At 44.9% G+C, this 21,266-nt stretch overlaps 1 protein-coding gene across 1 annotated transcript; it reads left to right on the top strand.

Moving 5' to 3' along the window:
• Positions 1 to 389: 389 nt before the first annotated feature.
• Positions 390 to 20,610, top strand: LOC147456845 (uncharacterized). Its single transcript, XM_086511967.1, has 6 exons — positions 390 to 2,807; positions 18,315 to 18,442; positions 18,591 to 18,816; positions 18,893 to 19,020; positions 19,213 to 20,167; positions 20,253 to 20,610. Exons 1-6 carry the CDS (start codon positions 527 to 529, stop codon positions 20,339 to 20,341), a joined length of 3,807 nt encoding a protein of 1,268 aa, XP_086368093.1. The 5' UTR covers positions 390 to 526; the 3' UTR covers positions 20,342 to 20,610.
• The last annotated feature ends 656 nt before the right edge of the window (positions 20,611 to 21,266 follow it).

Below are 21,266 nucleotides of genomic sequence, written 5' to 3'. Positions count from 1 at the left end.
AAACCAGACTACCCTTTGCATTTTTTAACAGTGGCATGTAGGGAATGAACCTTTTGAACCAATCCAAGCAGCAAAGAGATAGTACAAAATAGAGACTTTAGACAACATGCATATCACTTATCACTAACGCCACGCTAAATATTATGTACATTGAAAAAATAGAGATAGCTACAATATAAAAAATAAGCAATCATCCGATTGCATTTCAGGGAGTTTTTTGAAGAACATGTTACCACTGGACTTGTAGATACAAGAACTAAGAAGAGCATGTGAAAACAAGCTTGATATAGTTAATGTAAATTATTTCAAGAATGTAAATGCATTATTTCCTAGAAAGAAAAATAGGGTGCAAAGTAATAATGGGCACACTACTTGAGAGGGAGCAATTGTCATCCATGCTGAGCAATACTACAGAAGGCCTTGGGCTCGAACTGTACAGGCCTTTCAGGCACCCTGCCAACTGCCCAGTGCCCGCTTTTGCATATGCATACCAAATATCTACAAGACTCCATACCTCGCTCGCTCCATGAGCGCTAGCAGTCCAGCAGTGCACAGTTCCTGCTTGCCATCTTCGACTTGCAAGTCTGGTGCGAGGCAGGCTTCTGCTCCAAATGTAGCCCTCCCCTATTCTCCATTCCGTCGCTTTTCGCCAGGAGGATGTGCGCTATCGTGGTCCTCGGCAGTCGCTAATCCGACCTTCTTTCACGTCCCCCCTCGCCGCAGAAACCGCAATACCAAGCCCGTGTTTGTGGTGAAAGGGAGCAGCCCTACCTTCGACGTCGATGAGGAAAGGAAAAGACATGTATTGCAACCTGCAGTGCCCGGAAGTGGGCGTGTCTCAAAGGGAAGGGTTTCCTGGTCTCCTGACGGGAAAGCTACGATTCTGTGGGGAGCTCAGAAGCAGCAAGACAATGTCTCATTGTCAGACAAGAGCAGAGCACAGGAGGGCAAGGCTTCGGATGAGTCTGGAAAATTCAGTTCACAGCATGAGCCATCTGTTCCATCTGTAGGTGATCACGAGAACTCCTCTTCTTGGCAGAATCAACAGAGTGCATCCCCCACTATCCAAAAAAGATCTAGCTCCCCTACTAGGCAGGAGAATGAACTTTTCAACCCATCATCTGCTTCCCGCCTGCTACTTGGTTCCCATGCTTTCAAACAAGCTACAGAGATAGATGTCCGTGGGGCTCCCATTCTACCTGTTAAAGGAGCAGGGACACTCATAACCCACAACGAGTACACTCAGTTTCAAGGCAGAGCTCACACGCATGAAAAAGACACCCCTCAAGTTGGGTCAGTTTTCACATCTAAGCTGGAAGAAATACTTAATGACTTTAGGACCACCAAACAGAAGCATGGGGAGGATCCCTTTAAGGGAGGAGCTGCTCCAGTGGGTCCACTCAGCTTGACAAGTAAGGTCTTCAGGAAAGGAAACGACGTAAACAGCGAACGGAATTTTTCAAGAAAAGGTTTTGAGAGACCTAGATATGGAGGCTTCATCAATGAAACTGCTGCAGATGATGTGGAAGTTAGTGAGGAGTCATCTGCCGTGACACGGGGGCATCAAATCATCCCTTGTGAAGGAAGGAGTTTCACCATGGGGCAGCAGGATACAAGGGGCAATAATGACTTTAGGACCAGACAGAAGCGAGATGATGCATGGAGGGAAAGGACCAAACAGAAGCATGGGGACGATCCCTTTAAGGGAGGAGCTGCTCCAGTGGGTCCACTCAGCTTGACAAGTAAGGTCTTCAGGAAAGGAAACGACGTAAACAGCGAACTGAATTTTTCAAGAAAAGGTTTTCAAAGACCTAGATATGGAGGCTTCATCAATGAAACTGCTGCAGATGATGTGGAAGTTAGTGAGGAGTCATCTGCTGTGACACGGGGGCATCAAATCATCCCTTGTGAAGGAAGGAGTTTCACCATGGGGCAGCAGGATACAAGGGGCAACAATGACAAAGACTATGAGCCTTTAAAACCAGTTGGTAGTCCTCCCGCTCCTTGGGGAGTCAGAAGGGGGCGCTTGCCCTTATCTCCGATTCCTAGTCCTATCACTAAAGGGAGCTCTAATTTTGTGGAAAGGCGATCAGCTAAGTCCAACCATTTGCAATACAACTCAAGCAACTCTTTTTTTGAGTCAAAGACTGGAGTTTGGGGTACTGATAACAAGAAAAATCTTATCAGGAGACGCACCGAAAGGCCATATACAAGTAGAATGAGCAAGAGTGCACATGCTCAGAAGTCTACAGATCACAATTTGGTTGTCAATGCAGAAGACCGTGTGGATATTGCCTCACCCATTACTTCAGATTCTGAAGATGGTGGATCATTTTCTACTCAAAGTGACAAAGCCGAGGAGCAGAAGCAAGCTTCCTCAGAAGGGTTCAATACGGGTGGACGTGAGCTTTTGACAAAAAATAGGAAAGCAACCTGGCACAGCTATTCGATTCCCAGCCTGCCCTTTGAAGTCCAATTTAGCTACTCAGAGACACCTAATGCTCCAGTAATTCGATATAGAGAGAAACCATATTCTCCATTTGGTCCCATGACATTGTCAAGACCATGGACAGGTGGCCCACCCAGGAAGAAAAGCAAGAAGAACCTGCCTCTGTTTGATTCCTTCGACCCTCCACCAAAGGGTAAGAAAGGAGTTAAACCCGTACAAGATCCAGGTCCATATCCTAAAGGTCAAGGACCAAAACGGGCAAAATCAAGGGAGGAGGTTCTTGGGCAGCCTTTGAATGCCCAGGAGATTGCAGAACTGGTTGACAGTTGTCAGAATGAGAATCGCCAAATGAATCTTGGTAAGTTTGTTATTGCACATAGATGTAGGGCTGTTTTCACCTAGTGATTTGTGCTCCTCTCATCTTCTGCAGAGACGTGTCACTGATTGTTAACCAAACCCTTTGTGATGTTGGTTGATTGTTGCCATAAGATCAGTCTTGACAGGCTGAAGCTTTGTATTTGGATTTTTACTTTATTAGAGGTTGTCTTACAGATCCCTGGCAAGATTTTGTCATCATTTATTCATCTGAAACTACAGTCGGTAGAATCATCTCCTAGCTCTGTGCAGCCATTTGGCTATGTGTAAATATGTGTGGGTGTGTCAGTCTACAAGGACCCTACATGGTTGGTTGACCACCCTGTGATTTGGGCCTCCCCTATTATGAAGATAGAGCGGGGAAATGAAGATGTGAAGGTGAGCCATGTGAGCGTATGTGATTCCACTTTCTGATCTAGTGTATGAAGCTTACAGACCATTTGAGAGAGATGACAGATGATAGAGAACAATATACAAGAGAAAACTCGAATAAGACACAGAGTGATAGAGGGCAATTAGCCCAAACACTGACTACACTACTCAAGTGGAACAAGGGCGTGGGCCCATGGTACCCTATATAAGGGCCCTAGGCCCGACTCCACCATGACATCCCACTACTTGAGAGAAAATCAGAATGGGAGGATGGCCTACATTGCCACATCATCACATCATAAAGCTTCATTCACTTGCGAGTCAATTGAGACATCATGTAGCAAGTGTAATGCATCCCATCTCCCAAACCACTTCTTTATGTTTTGCATCCATCGCGTGCTCAAGATCTTGCTTTTATGCGTCTTTTGAACTTTTTTGCTTGCTTCTTATGCAATTGTAGGAAGTCGATGTGAGGGGTTTTGACGCATCTTTATCATGTACTCCACAACCCTTTCCATGCCCATAACCTCATTTGGAAGAGATCTCGACTCAAGAAGTAGGAGCACATATGATGTTTGTTGTTACCATTTACATGTGGTAGTGATGTGTGTGAACACACTTAGGACCGTCGGGGCATTTTTTTCCCTCACTACGAGGTTTCTCCCCCCGTGCATTGTATATATGCCCATTCATTCTAGGGCTATCTATCTTTCCATTGCACACTAAGTAATACACTCTCTGTTGTGTGCCTTGAGCTTCCTTCGTCTTTTCCAAGCTGTGTGTGTTTTCTTGCAACCCTATTTTCAACAATTGGTATCAGAGCAGGTTACGTCCTCCTGGGCTTAGTCGCCAGCAGCTCCAGCACACGTTTGCTCACTTTCTCCGATTTTTGTGAGATTTGGCGAGCGTTTGCAGGTCGATAAAAATTTCGGGATAGCTCGAAGAGCTTCTTCTACTTAAATTTCTGATTCGGGCTCCGGCAAAGAAGCCAGGTTTTGGGATCCAGTCCCTAACGAGCCTATACAGTGTAGACGCAACCATAAATTAACTCTCTAATTTGCTCCTTGGGAATGTCGGAGCCACCACCAAATGGAGGTGAAATTTTCGCTCTCGATTCGTGGAGGTGGAATCAAGTTATTGTGGAGAGCTAGAGTGAAGGATGTGTCTTTTGAGGATGCAATCTGCAGCACTCGTTGCAGTCGAACAGTACACAAGTCAAATTGTACCATCCAACATCGTCTCTCGAACAAAGTGTGCTCTATCTCTGTATGTTTTGTTTGCACGATAGCTACGTGACTTTGGTTGTCATAACAAATTATAGTTGTCTACAACGGAAATCTTGGGAAGTAACCTCCTTGATAGACATTCAAATAGTTCTATTCGCATTCAGAGCCACCGTGCTCCCTCTTACCTCGTTGTTGTAGTCAAGATCCCAAGTGGACACCCATCCTCTGTGAAGACCACCGTTGTAATGTTGCTTAGCTTTCAAAGCTTCTCTTCAACATCTGTCTTCTTTGTTGTTGGAAGAATTGGCCAAGGCTTCCAAGTGTGGCTTCTTCCTTACCGCTCCTCCTGGTCCAATACCATTGGGACTATCTCCTCCCTAAGTTATTGTGTTCAATTGGCCACTCAAGTCAGTGAAGAATAGCATTTGGAGTAGCGGGATGACAAATGAGCCCATAACTAAATGGCCATGTCCTCCAAATTGATCCTCTTGTCTATACGAAGTACCTCTTGCTAGAGCTCTTGCATCTCGTTGATATGGTCTCTCATGGATGTTTGCTTGGCATCCAAGGCTTGTAAATTGCACCTCCAAAGCAATCCTCGATCGGCTAAGTTTGCAAGTTCGAGCAAATTTTCTCTTGAACACGGGCAACCAAGGGCAGCCCGCCGCATGAGCCTGGGGAAGCCATTGAGCATTAGTTCCTACAAGAGAACACGAGGCTAGAGAGGGAGAGTGAGATCATCTAGGGAGAAAGCAAAACACTGCAAAATTGGAAACGCTAGAGAGAGAGGGAGCATTTCGGAAACACTAGGTAGGTGTAGCAAAAACGCTAGAGGAGAGAGACTGAACCCAAAAATGGAGGCACAATTGCTACAATTGGAATACAGTACCATTTTGTTAGTGGGTTTGCGGGGGGGGGGGGCAAGGGTCCTTTTATAGAAACATCCTATAGTTGCGCGACCCACTCCCATATACACCCCATGACCATAAATATGGGGGCACCTAGTAAAACGCCATTTCATCTAGACGAACTACCTGGCGTAATGTGAGATAACCGAGGGAGAAAGCAAAACAGTGCAAAATTGGAATCGCTAGAGAGAGAGAGGGGGAGCGTTTTGGAAACACTAGAGAGAGGTGAAGCAAAAACATTAGAGGAGAGAGGGAGTGAACCCAAAAGCGGAGACATAAGTGCTACAACTGGAATACAATATCATTTTTTTAATTTAATTTAATTAATTTATTTTTTTTGGGGGGGGGGGGGGAGGGGGGCAAGGGTCCTTTTATAGAAACATCCTATAGTTGCCCGACCCACTCCAGTCTCCCACATACTCCCCATGATATCATAATATGGGGGCACCTAGTAAAACACCATTTCATCAAGATGAACTAACTACCTGTTATAACTTTGCCAGTTGGCACAATTTCAGCCACCTCTAGATGACCTAGGAAATTGAGGAACAAGGGTCTCGCCTCATGCTCAGCCTACCAGGTGGGCACATACTTGGCTAGTACCATTGGAAAAGGTATGTCTACCGCAAATACGGTCAAGCACAGCCTCAAAAATGCCCCCACATCCTAATCTACTCCTGGGAGATACTGGAACCACCACCAAACAGAACATGAAACTCTTCTTAACACCTGTTACCGTACATGACTCTACATGAGGGGTTGCTACCTTTGGCTTGCCCCAAAACCTAGCCTGCGATAGTGCTGGCTGCTCTTGGTCTAGGGCTGCCCCATGAGGGTGCCCATAAAACTACATGCAGGAGGAGACTCCTTAGGCACGTATAGGTCCCTACAGAGCTGCCCGACCCCACCTAGCAGCTGTTAGGTGCAGCGGAATGAATGTTGTATTTTCTCAATATTAGTGATCTATATTGCTCAAGGTTCCTTTTAGTCCTTAGGGAAAGAGAGAGCTTTCCGTCTTATGGAGAGTGCTATGATCACGAACAAAGTGAGTGGATATTGTGCGTGCAAGTGAATGAGACTGAGAGAAGGAGAGAGAAGAGATACGACACCGAGAGGACATTGTGCGTGCAAGTGAATGAGAATGAGAGAAGGAGAGAGAAGAGATACGACACCGAGAGGTTGTAAAACCCTCCTCCGAAGGCCCCACTCTCGTCGGCGAGAGTGGTCTACTTTGATTGCACAAAGGTGTACAATGCGTATGCAATGGATTGATGCAATGGGACTATACCGACGACGACGACGGCGACTTGATGGCTGAAATCTGGGATCTTCTAATCGCTGAATTCGGGGACTGATTCGGTGGCTGAAAATGACTGTTTTTGCTGCGTTTTCTTGGGCTAAACTTGGGGGATCATCTGCAACCAACTTGGGGGGATCTGCTACTGTGCATAAGGCTGAAAATCTGCGTTTTCTGCTGCGGCTTAAGGCTGAAAACAAAAACGCTAATGGTTCCTGTTGCTTAGCAAAACGCTGGTGCTGATCTGGGACAGCAAATCAAAAACGCTATGATGCTTGCAAAAACGCCAATGCTGATCCGGGGAAAAACGCCAGCAAATCTGGAAATTCTGATGGCGATCACGAGAATCCGCTGTCGCTATGATGCTGAGGGTGATGGCGATAGCCTGCTGTGGAAACGCCAAGGATGGGAACTTGCCCGCGATGATGGAGGTCCAAAAACGCTCGGGGTGCTGCTGAGAAGTTACCTGTTGAGTGGCAAGCTCTTGCTGCCTCTTGTGCCAGAAAGTGCTAAGTTGGGTTTGCTTATATATTAACTTAGCAAAATTGCCCTACCTACTTTTGTTGGAAAGTCACTTAAAAATAATAAGTGAAAATCCCAATAAATAAGAAAATAGGCTAAATGCACCGAAAAATTCCCCTAACTGATGCTAATGGATTCTGATGGGAATTCCGATGATCATGCTGTGTGCAACTGGAGGATATGCATCTATGCTAAGTGACTGGGCATGCATGGTCTACGAATAGACTCACAAAAGTGCTAGATCACTGCTAATCTAACTTGACGGGACTGACTGAACCCTGTTGTGCTGTAGCTTGTCCACGGACACATAGGGTTGGGATGAAAGTGAGGTACTGATACCGAACTGTATGGCGTCGAGGGAGATCGCCAATAGCATCCGGAATCCTGGAAGATACTCTTCGCTGGCCCACTTTGCTGTGTGGGTTGAGCGGTACTTGAACTTCATAAAGGTCTGCAACGCTTGCTTCTTTGGGCCGCGCCGAAAGTGAAAGTCTTCTGAATCTCCTTTCTTGCTTCAACTTCGTCTAGAGTCCTGCTTCTTACGTCTTCAAGAATCTCCATGGCTGAAAATTCCTGAAACCATCTCCAACACAAAACCATGAACATACCCATTCTATGTAAAGTGAAGGAAAAAAATCTTGTCTTCTCTAAAGACTGTGTATGCAATGTAGGTGAACATAGAGACGGAGTGACAACCCGTTCATCAAACACATGCAAACAATGAGATCGAATCTTTTCTGTTTGACAAAATCAATCAACTGTGGCAAATCACAATGGAAATGCCCATGCTTGGTGCTCATACTATCATGTGCTCTTTCGGAAACTGTTTTATGCCAAGGAAGAGACATGCAATGCAACCTCCTTACATACAAACTTTTCGGCTTTTCATGAACAATCCGCATACATACGTGTGTATCCATGAGAGAAACGTGCTCAACATGCAATATGTCATGCCTAGGAAAAAGGATCACATAACGATGCTGACTAAAATACAGGAAACCTTCATGAATGAAACACTCGAACAATGCGTGCATATCAATCATGCGAACACATAATACTTCCTATGATGGTTCGTTGGACCAAGGCTCGAGAGCCAAGATCGCTTCTTCGGGATCTATCGAATCTTCTGGTGGGGGATCTGTGGACCTCGACTCGAAAGCCAAGATGGATTCTTGGTGATTGATCGAATCTACAACGAGGTTAGCTTCGCTAGAAAAAGCATCAACTAACACATCATCCTTGTGAACAATCACATCATCTTCATGCAATTCATCATGCTTGTGAGAAATCACATCTTGATCATGCAAATCATCATGCTTGTCATTGTCATCCAAATCATTGGCATCCAAATCATCATGCTTATCATTGTCATTCAAATCATCATGCTTAGCAATATCATTCTAATCATCATCATGCTTCAAACAATCATGCAAATCTTGTGTATCCTGCTTTGGAGAAGAAGAGACGGAGACAGTCTCCTTTCCGTGATTCTGTGCAAAGTACGCTTGTACTTGAGAAAAAAGTCGCAAGAACTCTTTGTTTTGTCGGTTGCTCTGTTCTTGTAGTGCTTTGGTCTCACGTGCTATGGCTGCCATTTTGTCTTGGTACTTACGCTCGATGGCTGCCATATCTTCTTCGTAGGCTTTTCTTTCTGCTTCTCTTTCTTGGTCCAACTCCTCCATAGGAGTTAGTGCAATCTTTGTCGTAGATGGGGAAGGGGGAGGGTCGGAAAAACCTCCTGGTGGGGAAAATTCTTCTTCGCCTCTCTTATGCTCATCACCTCCAAGCGAAGTATCCATTCCGCTTCGAGTGATGACCATTCTGCAATCGTGGGTTCTTGTGGGTTCTTGTGTTCTTAAGTCCACGAGGGATTTGGGTTCTTGAGGGTCTTGGGTTCTGAAGTTCACGAGGAACTTGGGTTCTTGGGTTCTTGGGTTCTTGGGTACTGAAGTTCACGAGGAACTTGGGTTCTTGGGTTCTTGAGGATCTTGAGGTTTTCTTTCGCTTGCAAATCGCGTTGGAGAAGGATCTTCTCTTCACCCATGTTCTACCCTTTTCTGCGGGCGCACCCCTTGGCGGCCTTGCGCTCACACCAAGGTTGCTTTTTCCCACCTCATGTCGATTGGCCGGCCGCTAAGTGCACGGTCCGCTCTCAATGAGTGAAAAGAGACACAAGGGGAGGCTGGACAAGCCCTTCTTTCTTGGGATTCCTGTCACTCTTCAACAAAACACGATTAGGAATCGCCACGTCCAAGTAAACTTGGGTTCGTGCGATTGCAACAAGCAAAAAAAATTCTTGTGGTTCTTTCCTTGAGTAATGCAGAACACTTCCAAAGCTCTGATACCAATGTTAGGTGCAGCGGAATGAATGTTGTATTTTCTCATGATTAGTGATCTATATTGCTCAAGGTTCCTTTTAGTCCTTAGGGAAAGAGAGAGCTTTCGGTCTTATGGAGAGTGCTATGATCACGAACAAAGTGAGTGGATATTGTGCGTGCAAGTGAATGAGACAGAGAAGGAGAGAGAAGAGATACGACACCGAGAGGTTGTAAAACCCTCCTCCGAAGGCCCCACTCTCGTCGGCGAGAGTGGTCTACTTTGATTGCACAAAGGTGTACAATGCGTATGCAATGGACTGATGCAATGGGACTATACCGACGACGACGACGATGATGACGACGGCGACTTGATGGCTGAAATCTGGGATCTTCTAATCGCTGAATTCGGGGACTGATTCGGTGGCTGAAAATGACTGTTTTTGCTGCGTTTTCTTGAGCTAAACTTGGGGGATCATCTGCAACCAACTTGGGGGGATCTGCTACTGTGCATAAGGCTGAAAATCTGCGTTTTCTGCTGCGGCTTAAGGCTGAAAACAAAAACGCTAATGGTTCCTGTTGCTTAGCAAAACGCTGGTGCTGATCTGGGACAGCAAATCAAAAATGCTATGATGCTTGCAAAAACGCCAATGCTGATCCGGGGAAAAACGCCAGCAAATCTGGAAATTCTGATGGCGATCACGAGAATCTGCTGTCGCTATGATGCTGAGGGTGATGGCGATAGCCTGCTGTGGAAACGCCAAGGATGGGAACTTGCCCGCGATCATGGAGGTCCAAAAACGTTGGGGGTGCTGAGGGGGGGGTACTGCTGAGAAGTTGCCTGTTGAGCGGGAAGCTCCTGCTGCCTCTTCTGCCAGAAAGTGCTAACTTGGGTTTGCTTATATATTAACTTAGCAAAATTGCCCTACCTACTTTTGTTGGAAAGTCACTTAAAAATAATAAGTGAAAATCCCAATAAATAGGAAAATAGGCTAAATGCATTGAAAAATTCCCCTAACTGATGCTAATGGATTCTGATGGGAATTCCGATGATCATGCTGTGTGCAACTGGAGGATATGCATCTATGCTAAGTGACTGGGCATGCACGGTCTACGAATAGACTCACAAAAGTGCCAGATCACTGCTAATCTAACCTGACGGGACTGACTGAACCCTGCTGTGGTGTAGCTTGTCTACGGACACATAGGGTTGGGATGTGTCACGTGACAGCACAGCAGCCCACGACATGGGAAAAATACCCTGTGATTGCAGGAAGCTACACATGGCTAGACACAACAAGACATGAAAAATTTACCTCTCTCTGGCCGGGCACAGCCACAAAACACCCTCACTCCCTATCACCTTCTTGGGAGATTTCCGGATCAAGGAGCATTTCCATGGACTTAGGGAGAGGATCTGTGATCTGTTCTTGGATAAGCGCATCGCCTCGATATAGAGAAAGGAGTGTGGCTTTAGTGCTTTGGAGTCCTTTGGGGACTTTACTGGCGAGATCAAGGGTTTAGGTATGATGCGACTCGTCACTCATCCAGGAGCCCCCCGGAGACTGGCTTGAATGGCAGTGCAATTGCTCTTCTTCGAAGTTCTACTCTCTTGAAAGGTTGAATTGTTACCTTTAGAGTTGTTTACACTCACCCTTGGTAACCTCACAGCAGACTTATTTCTTCATTTGGACAGAGGCTCTCTCTGAGTGGATGCATTGAGAGCCTCACCAAGTTGCGGTTTGTTGGCATTGTTGAATGCTTTCATTACTTGCCTTGTCAGCAGCGCATGGCAGCTATATTTGGCTCGCGAGTTCTTGTCGTCATCCGCACTGCGTCTTCCTCCTCTCCTTCTTGGTTTGGTCAGGTCATTCAATTGTGACATGAACCGAGCAGAAAATCCAGGGCTTGTACAATCCAAGATGTGGCAACATGGACTGATGATATGGCTGTTGGGGTTTATCGTGAGCTGAGTTGCCATTTGAGATATGCATGAAGCACCATAGGGGTTAGAGCTCCTTTCCTGTCACAGCTACACTACAGTCCACCACCCTACTAGCTTGTGCACATACCAGGATGACAGAGACCCTTGATTATGGTTTTATCTCTTATGGCCAGTTCTCTTTGGCCTCTACGAGACGTGTCACGTGACACATCCCAACCCTATGTGTCCGTAGACAAGCTACACCACAACAGGGTTCAGTCAGTCCGTCAGTCTAGATTTAGCAATAATCTGGCACTTTTGTGAGTCTATTCGTAGACCGTGCATGCCCAGTCACTTAGCATAGATGCATATCCGCCAGTTGCACACAGCATGATCATCGGAATTCCCATCAGAATCCATTAGCATCAGTTAGGGAAATTTTCCAGTGCATTTAGCCTATTTTCCTATTTATTGGTTATTTTCACTTATTATTTTTAAGTGACTTTCCAACAAAAGTAGGTAGGGCAATTTTGCTAAGTTAATATCTAAGCAAACCCAAATTAGCACTTTCTGGCAGCAGAGGCAGCAGGAGCTTGCCGCTCAACATGCAACTTCTCAGCAGTACCCCCCTCAAGGACCCCTAGCGTTTCTGTTCCCAGCAGTAAACTCCCATCTCTGGTGTTTTCCTCACTGGCAGTCATCGCCATCACCCTCAACACACTAGCGTTAGCAGATTGTTGCCATCGCAAAGGTCATCAGCATTAGCGTTTTTCCCACAGTTCAGCCATGCCAGCGTTTTTGCTTTGAAGATGCAGATTAGCCTGACGTTTTGACAAGAGACATAGCCATCCAGCGTTTTTGATCGTCAGCCCAAACCAACAGCAGGACCTCAGCTTTTTCCAGCGTTTTCAGCCCATTACTAACGCTAGGATATCTGCAGCCTTAGCGTTTTTACAGCAGAGATTCAGCCTTGAAGAAAACGCAGGTTTTCAGCAGTTAGCAAAGTAGCAGATTCCCCCCAAGTTGGTTGCAGATGCTCCCCCATTTTCAGCCATAAAAGCAGCCAAAACAGTCATTTTCAGCCACCGAAACAGTCCCCGAATTCAGCGATTAGAAGATCTCAGATTTCAGCCATCAAGTCGTCGTCGTCACCACCGTCGTCGTCATCGGCATAGTCCAAGTTGCATAGTCCATTGCATTCGCATTGTAAACCTTTGTGCAATCCAAGTAGACCACTCTCGCCGACGAGAGTGGGGCCTTCGAAGGAGGGTTTTACAAACCTCTCGGTGTCATATCTCTTCTCTCTCCTTCTCTCAGTCTCATTCACTTGCACGCACAATATCCACTCACTTTGTTCGTGACCACAACACTCTACAAGACGGAAAGCTCTCTCTTTCCCTAAGAACTAAAAGGAACCTTGAGCAAATAAAGATCACTAATCTTGAGAAAATACAACATTCATTCCGCTGCACCTTACATTTGTATCAGAGCTTGGGAAGTGTTCTGCATTACTCAAGGAAAGAACCACAAGAACCACTTAATTTATTTTTTGCTTGTTGCGATCGCACGAACCCAAGTTTACTTGGGCGTGGCGATTCCTAATCGTGTTTTGTTGAAGAGTGACAGGAATCCCAAGAAAGAAGGGCTTGTCCAGACTCTCCTTGTGTCTCTTTTCACTCATTGAGAGCGGACCGTGCACTTAGCGGCCGGCCAATCGATGTGAGGTGGGAAAAAGCAACCTTGGTGTGAGCGCAAAGCCGCCAAGGGGTGCGCTTGCAGAAAGGAGTAGAACTCGGGTGAAGAGAAGATCCTTCTTCAACGCGATTTGCAAGCGAAAGAAAACCTCAAGAACCCCAAGAACCCAAGACCCTCAAGACTCAAGAACCTCAAGAACCCAAGATTCTCACGAATCAAGGACCTCAAGAACCTCAAGACCCTCAAGAACCCAAGTTTCTCGCGAGCTTAAGAACCCAAGATCATAGTGCATGGTCGTCAACCGAAGCGGAATGGATACTTCGCATACAGGTGATGCGCATGAGAGAGGCGACAGAGACTCGTCCCCACACGAAGATGATTTTTCTAACCCTCCCCCTTCGCCATCTACGCCAGACCCTATGGAGGCAATGATGAAGCAGATGATGGCCATGATGGATAGAGAGGAAGACAAGCGCCTTGCTTTAGAACGCGAGCGCGACGCAAGAAAAGAAAGAAAAGAACTAAGGAAGGAAGAAGCGGCAGCAAGAAACGCAGCATTGGAGGCAGATCGTGCCGCTCATAGATTGGCTATGGAGACCGAGCGTTAAGCTCGTCGATTGGCTTTGGAGGCCGAGCGTGAAGCTCGACGAGAGCTACGCACTCAAGAATTGATTGCCCAAGTCCTAGCCTCGAAGACCCAACCACCCAAAGATCGTGGGAGTTCGTCAAGTGGCGCAAGCCACGACGTGGATTCCAACTATCCAGTTGCAGAAAAGTTGATTTTCAGTAAGTATGACGGTAAGATGGATGCTACTGTTATTCATTCTTGGTTGCATCAATTTAATGCTTATTTTGCGACAACTAAGAAGACAAGCAATAGCAAAGTTTTGACGGCAGTTATGTACCTTGTCGATGATGCCATTATTTGGTACCACGCATGGCAAGAGGCACAGCTAGCCGCGCACCTAGAGGCAGCCGACGATTTCATGCCCCTCTCTTTTAGTTGGGCTGATTTCCAAGACAAGCTCAAAGCGTTGTTTATGCCACCTTAGTACCTCGCACGATTGAAGGACGATTGGCGCGCTCTCAAGCAAAATGGTATGCTGGTTATGTCTTTCTAATTGTGTTTTGCAGCTAGGTACCTAATTACGCATGTCGGGTGAAGAGCGGAAAGAGGCTTTTCTCTTTGGATTGGACGAGTATATCAAGTACGATGTCGAGGTACTCGATCCAATCGATCTCAACAAGGCGGTAGCAATTGATCTCGCATAGGAGATGAAGCACAACGAGGGAAAGCCTAAGGAGAACAAGACTTCCACAAGTACCTCGCAGACTCCTCAGAACGGTAAGAACGATAAGAATGGTAAGAATGATAACTCTTCTAACCAATCTACCAACAGTATCTCATCAAAGAATTCTTCCAATGAATCTAAGGGTAAGGCTAACACAATTGCTAAACCTAAGCTTACTCCAGATGAAAAGGTAGCACAAGGAATTGTAGGAGGTTACATCACTTCGGAAGAACAAAGCACTTATTCTAAGGAAGGTCGTTGTTTTCATCGTCACATTAAGGGTCACATAAAACGAACATGTCCTAAGCTTGAATCGAATGAATCTAAAGAACCCATAGCACCCACTACATCTGTCAATGCAATGAATGATAACACGAGTGTGTCCCAAGTTTCTCAGGACCCTCCCATTAATGATTCTCTCATTAAATGTTATGGTCGTACGTCGGGGCACCGTTTTGTCATATTGTTTGACCCAGGTATTATGCATGATGTGATCAGTTCCTCTCTTGTTGAGAGAGCCCGCCTCGAAGTTAGTCCGAGATCTCCTATCGAGGTCTCTGGCTTTCGTCCTGGTATGGACGCTCTCATCACCGAGGAATACCTTGATGTGTTGTTTGCAATTTAACAGACTGCCTTCACAAGAAGATTTGTTGTTTCTCCTCTCTCAGGATGTGATATGATTTTGGGTATTCGATGGTTTCGTGATAATGACGCTCTCATGAAATTTAAGGCTAACACTATAACTATCAATACCGACAGTGATTCTTCTATTGTCTTTCATGGAGAGGACATTGCTCCTTCTCCATCTCTCATTGCTACTATGCAGGACAAGGTTGAAAGGTTTCGGGATAAGGAGATTCTCTCAATCTCTTTTTCTCCACAGCATGACACACAGAACTTGCATGATTATGAGAAGTATGATGATTTGAATGCTAATGATTTTGCATGATGATTTGGATGATAAAGACAAGCATGATGAATTGCATGAACAAGATGTGATTGTTCACAATGATGATGTGTTAGTTGATGCTTTTTCTAGCAAAGCTAAACTCGTTGTAGATTCGATCAATCACCAAGAATCGATCTTGGCTTTCGAGTCGAGGTCCACAGATCCCCCACAAGAAGATTCGATAGATTCTGAAGAACCGATCTTGGCTCTCGAGCCTTGGTCCAACGAACCATCACAGGAAGTATTATGTGTTCGCATGATTGATACGCATGCATTGTTCGAGTGTTTCATTCGTGAAGGTTTCCTATATTTTAGTCAGCATCGTTATGTGATCCCTTTTACTAGGCATGACATATTGTATGTTGAGTACGTTTCTCTCATGGATACACACGAATGTATGCGGATTGTTCATGAAAAGCTGAAAAGTTTATATGTAAGGAAGTCGCATTGCATGTCTCTTCCTTGGCATGACACAGCTTTCGAACGAGCACATGATTGTATGAGCACCAAGCATAGGCATTTCCATTGTGATTTGCCACAGTTGGTTGATTTTGATCAAACAGAAAAGATTCGATCGCACTGTTTGCATGTGTTTGATGAACGGGTTGTCACTCCGTCTCTATGTTCATCTACATTGCATACACAGTCTTTAGAGAAGACAAAGATTTTTTTCCTTCACTTTACATGAAATAGGTATGTTCATGGTTTTGTGTTGGAGATGGTTTCAGGAATTTTCAGCCATGGAGATTCTTGAAGACAAAGGAAGCATGACTCTAGACGAAGTTGAAGCACGAAAGGAGATTCAGAAGACTTTGTGTCGCTTTTGGCGCGGCCCAAAGAAGCAAGCGTTGCAGACCTTTATGAAGTTCAAGTACCGCTCGACCCACACAACAGAGTGGGCCGACGAAGAGTCCCTTCCAGGATTCCGGATGCTGTTGGCGATCTCCCTCGACGCCATACAGTTCGGTACCAGTACCTCACTTTGAAAAGGAGGGGATGTCACGTGACACATCCCAACCCTATGTGTCCGTGGACAAGCTACACCACAGCAGGGTTCAGTCAGTCCGTCAGTCTAGATTTAGCAGTAATCTGGCACTTTTGCGAGTCTATTCGTAGACCGTGCATGCCCAGTCACTTAGCATAGATGCATATCCTCCGGTTGCACATAGCATGATCATCGGAATTCCCATCAGAATCCATTAGCATCAGTTAGGGGAATTTTCCAATGCATTTAGCCTATTTTCCTATTTATTGGTTATTTTCACTTATTATTTTTAAGTGACTTTCCAACAAAAGTAGGTAGGGCAATTTGCTAAGTTAATATATAAGCAAACCCAAGTTAGCACTTGCTAGACCGTGCTTGCCGAGTCACTTAGCATAGATGCATATCCTCCGGTTGCACACAACATGATTATCGGAATTCCCATCAGAATCCATTAGCATCAGTTAGGGGAATTTTCCAGTGCATTTAGCCTATTTTCCTATTTATTGGTTATTTTCACTTATTATTTTTAAGTGACATTCCAACAAAAGTAGGTAGGGCAATTTTGCTAAGTTAATATATAAGCAAACCCAAGTTAGCACTTTCTGGCAGAAGAGGCAGCATGAGCTTGCCGCTCAACAGGCAACTTCTCAGCAGTACCCCCCCTCAAGGACCCCTAGCGTTTCTGTTCCCAGCAGTAAACTCCCATCTCTGGCGTTTTCCTCACTGGCAGTCATCGCCATCACCCTCAACACACTAGCGTTAGCAGATTGTTGCCATCGCAAAGATCATCAGCATTAGCGTTTTTCCCACAGTTCAGCCATGCCAGCGTTTTTGCTTTGAAGATGCAGATTAGCCTGGCGTTTTGACAAGAGGCATAGCCATCCAGCGTCTTTGATCGTCAGCCCAAACCAGCAGCAGGACCTCAGCTTTTTCCAGCGTTTTCAGCCCATTACTAACGCTAGGATATCTGCAGCCTCAGCGTTTTTACAGCAGAGATTCAGCCTTGAAGAAAACGCAGGTTTTCAGCAGTTAGCAAAGTAGCAGATTCCCCCCAAGTTGGTTGCAGATGCTCCCCCATTTTCAGCCATAAAACGCAGCCAAAACAGTCATTTTCAGCCACCGAAACAGTCCCCGAATTCAGCGATTAGAAGATCTCAGATCTCAGCCATCAAGTCGTCGTCGTCACCACCGTCGTTGTCATCGGCATAGTCCATTACATTCGCATTGTACACCTTTGTGCAATCCAAGTAGACCACTCTCGCCGACGAGAGTGGGGCCTTCGGAGGAGGGTTTTACAAACCTTTCGGTGTCGTATCTCTTCTCTCTCCTTCTCTCAGTCTCATTCACTTGCACGCACAATATCCACTCACTTTGTTCGCTGCACCTTACAAGACGATAGTAAAATCTTTGTTTCTTTCTCTCTCTGCACTTTTTTTGTGCACTCTGACTTGGTTAACTCAGGAGCCAATGTGTTTGCCAATGGCATCCTATAGGTAATCGATAAAGTAATCAAGTGATCGATAAATTAATCTGTGCGCAGTGTGCATAGGTCCACATCTTTTTCAAAATCTAAAACCCTGCTTGCCAATCAGGGCAGTATTATTTTTTCATGAGCATGTAAATTGAGGGAACCAGGGACCTTGAAGTTTATGTCTGTCAGAAATGAGACTCAAGAGTGCTCAGAATACTTAGTCTGGGTTCAGATGGGACGGCGAAAGGCAAAAAAGTTCTGCCTTTTGCCACATATCTGAATACTGTTCGCAGGATCCGGACCACTGCTCCTCGAATTTGAAAGGCTTCCGCCTGCAGCACTGCAAAAAGCGAGCCACATCAGGGTCGACCTGTTCACGCTCGATCAGAGTTAAACACATACATACTGACCACATAACACAGCCCATTGTGCTCACTGCTTGTCTCGTGTGAACTTACGCGCTAATTGTTTGTCTCATTTTTTGTGAAAATATATACTAGCAACTATATGTTGTTTGGAATTGCATGTTTGTAGGTAGAGATGGATTGACTCATAATATGCTCGACTTGATTCACTCTCATTGGAAAAGAAGAAGAGTCATCAAGGTTCGATGTTTAGGTGTGCCTACAGTGGACATGGACAATGTGTGCTTCCACCTGGAGGTTAGCCTTTTTTTCCTCCTGTATTCTTTTGTTTCTGCAGGTTATTTCATATCTGTAGGTGCACATCTTTTTAACCTTTCATGAGTCTATTTAACATGTATTAGTTTTGCTGAGGCTGATATGATGTTAACTGTCCTAAATGGGTTAGGACAAAACAGGAGGGAAGATCTTATACCGTTCTGGAGGTGTTGTTTATCTTTTCCGGGGTCGTAACTACAATTATAGAGATCGTCCAGAAATTCCTCTCATGCTTTGGAGACCAATTGCACCTGTGTATCCTAAGCTAATCAAAAGAGCGCCTGAAGGCTTGACAGAGAAGGAAGCAGATCAACTTCGTGTATTAGGAAAGAAAATCGAGCCATTGTGCACTCTAAGTATGATGGCTGATCTTGTTGCTTCACACTTTCTTAAATCTTCGTCCAATAAGTTTGATCAGCCACTTTTTTGTAGGTAAAAATGGGGTATATATTAATCTTGTCGAGGATGTGAGGGCTGCTTTTAAACTGGACGAAATAGTGCGAATCGACTGTACCGGACTTAATCCGAGCGACTACAAGAAGCTTGGGGCAAAATTAAAAGTAAGCTGTCCAATACAAGAATCCGTTCGACCTGTTTTAATTTTTGAAGTTCTTAATTTAATCTTTATGTGAAGAAGCCCATCCATGTATACTTATGCCAAATTTATGAAGTTCTATTTCTGTGTTCACAGCTTTTTATCATAAAAACGTTCCAGGTCAAACTGTTGCAATGATCTGTTTCATTTTGTACAGGATCTCGTCCCCTGCGTTCTACTTTCTTTCAATGATGAGCAAATCTTAATGTGGAAAGGCAAAGAAACACCTACTACTGATGTTGATTACTTGAAAGGATTTGAGGCTGCAGAGGGATTTTCTGAAGAGTCCTTAGTGTCTCCTGTGGAATCAACATCTATTAGTATGAGTGAGGAGGGTGAAAATGCTACTGTGGCCATTGAAAGCTCCTCCACCTCTTCTTTGTCTTCAGACAATTGTCATTTCTCTGATGTAACAAGAGCCACTTCCGCCATCGGCCATCAAGAGCAGTCTCTTGAAGTTTCCAAGACGAGAGATTTCAAGGCTGGCAGTGAGGTTAACAACTTATTGCATTTGGTTTTGGGAGCACAAGATGAGCTGGATTTGAATGAAGCCCCTGATATCAGGCCTCGAATAGAGAATATGATGCCCTATTCAACAAGCGGGCATTTGGAAGGGGGAAAAGCATTACCAGATGCTACTTGCATTGAGAAGGGTGAATACAGAGAGTCCCGTCACTTGGCAGAAGATCAACGTAAAGCGGCCACATTGTGCGCAGGCTTTGCTTTGGCCTCAAGTAGTCTGGGCATCGAGGAAAATGTTGAATCCACTCTGAAGGCATGCGTAGTTGTACTTGTTGATGACTTGTGGGATCAGGCAATCACATCAGGGATTGCTATTCAACTAGATGATGTAGAAATAGACAATGAAATTGTTCTGAGGAAAGCAAGGGAGCTGGCAGACTCAGTTCCTGCTGGAGAAGTTTACACCAGAAAACTAATGAGGACGTTGGAGGTGAAAACAAAGAAACCTTTCAGTCCAGAAAATGAAATGCACAAGCATTTGAAAAAAATACGGAGAGAGCGACTTGAAAAGAAATTATTGAAGCGGTCATTCCGGATACGAAGTGCAGATGTGCCCGAAGAACTACCTGAAGATGGGCCTCAAAATAGTGGTATGCCAGTAGATGAGCTGGCCCGGCTTTTGTCAATTAGGTAGCTTCCATTTCAGAGTCAAATTTCCCACATTCTATTTAACAGGAAAGGGGATGGTAGGTGGCTTTTCTCCATCAGGAAAGGCCCCTTCTGCGTCAGGAAGCATTCTCTACCATTGCTGGCTCTTAGCATGAAGATTCGTAGGGCAGCTTAGATGATGTTGACTTTGTTTTTTTGCCCTTCATTTCACAACTTGGGAGCGTGAGCTGTTGAAGCATTGCCTGATTTGCATGTATGCAGAGTAGAAATTGCAATATTTTTACAACAAGAGCTTGAGTCTGTAGTTCCCTGCTTTAGAAATTCTTGCAAGGTACACAGACTGATGTATATTTGTATGTCATACTCCATACTTCTTTCGAATTTACTTGGACAACATAATGATATCTGTGGGCTTTTGAGATCATTGACCGTCAGAAATGCCATGTTTGTGAGGTTTACGGATTAAATTCTTTTGACAAGGTATTGTGCTAAGCGATCATTGTGAGTCAGCCCAACTATCAAACCGCTTCATTCAGAAGCTTTGATAACCTGCATGAACAGAAGTAATTCCTCAATGAACAGGATCTGAAGAATCCAATGTTTATGCCGAATTGAAGATGTTGGTAAAGAGATGAAGATGCAAGATGGATGCTGTCAAGTAAAACGGAATTCAAATGTGTTAGAAACTGTAGTGTACTTGGTAGTTTAATTAACTACGATCGGTCTATGGTTGCTATTGAGGGAGATTATCATGTAGGCATCAAAATGGAAAGGCTGCGATTCTGACCATTTCCTGCTTCTTGCACTACTCAACATTACTGATATACTGCACTGGGAACTTCAGTGTGCATTTCTATGGACTAGCATGCTAATCCTTGGTGCCAGGTTCTTTTTAGGTGCAAAGAAACTCCTCTCTTCTGGAGATTCAAATTTCAAGCTCATACATTTGAGAAGCCTACCCATTTCAGCGTAAGTTGTATTTTTTTGGAGCTAAAACTTCTGTGTACACCAAGCCCCGGAAGATTGACTACTTCTCAGGGCCCCATTGATATTTTTAGACGTAGACAGCATTTTATTCAA

The sequence above is a fragment of the Adiantum capillus-veneris genome, chromosome 5 (assembly GCF_014529385.1).
Source record: "Adiantum capillus-veneris isolate H3 chromosome 5, ASM1452938v2, whole genome shotgun sequence".
Classification (NCBI taxonomy): Eukaryota; Viridiplantae; Streptophyta; class Polypodiopsida; order Polypodiales; family Pteridaceae; genus Adiantum; species Adiantum capillus-veneris.
Note: the sequence above shows the minus strand (reverse complement) of the source record. Positions and strands in the feature narration are given on the sequence as shown.

Excerpts from the sequence above, each read along its gene's own strand:
- LOC147456845 (XM_086511967.1), top strand. The coding sequence starts at position 527 with ATGAGCGCTAGCAGTCCAGCAGTGCACAGTTCCTGCTTGCCATCTTCG. Across the intron at positions 19,021-19,212 it reads AGCTTGGGGCAAAATTAAAA|GATCTCGTCCCCTGCGTTCT; the intron begins GTAAGCTGTCCA and ends CATTTTGTACAG. Across the intron at positions 20,168-20,252 it reads AGATGGGCCTCAAAATAGTG|GAAAGGGGATGGTAGGTGGC; the intron begins GTATGCCAGTAG and ends TCTATTTAACAG.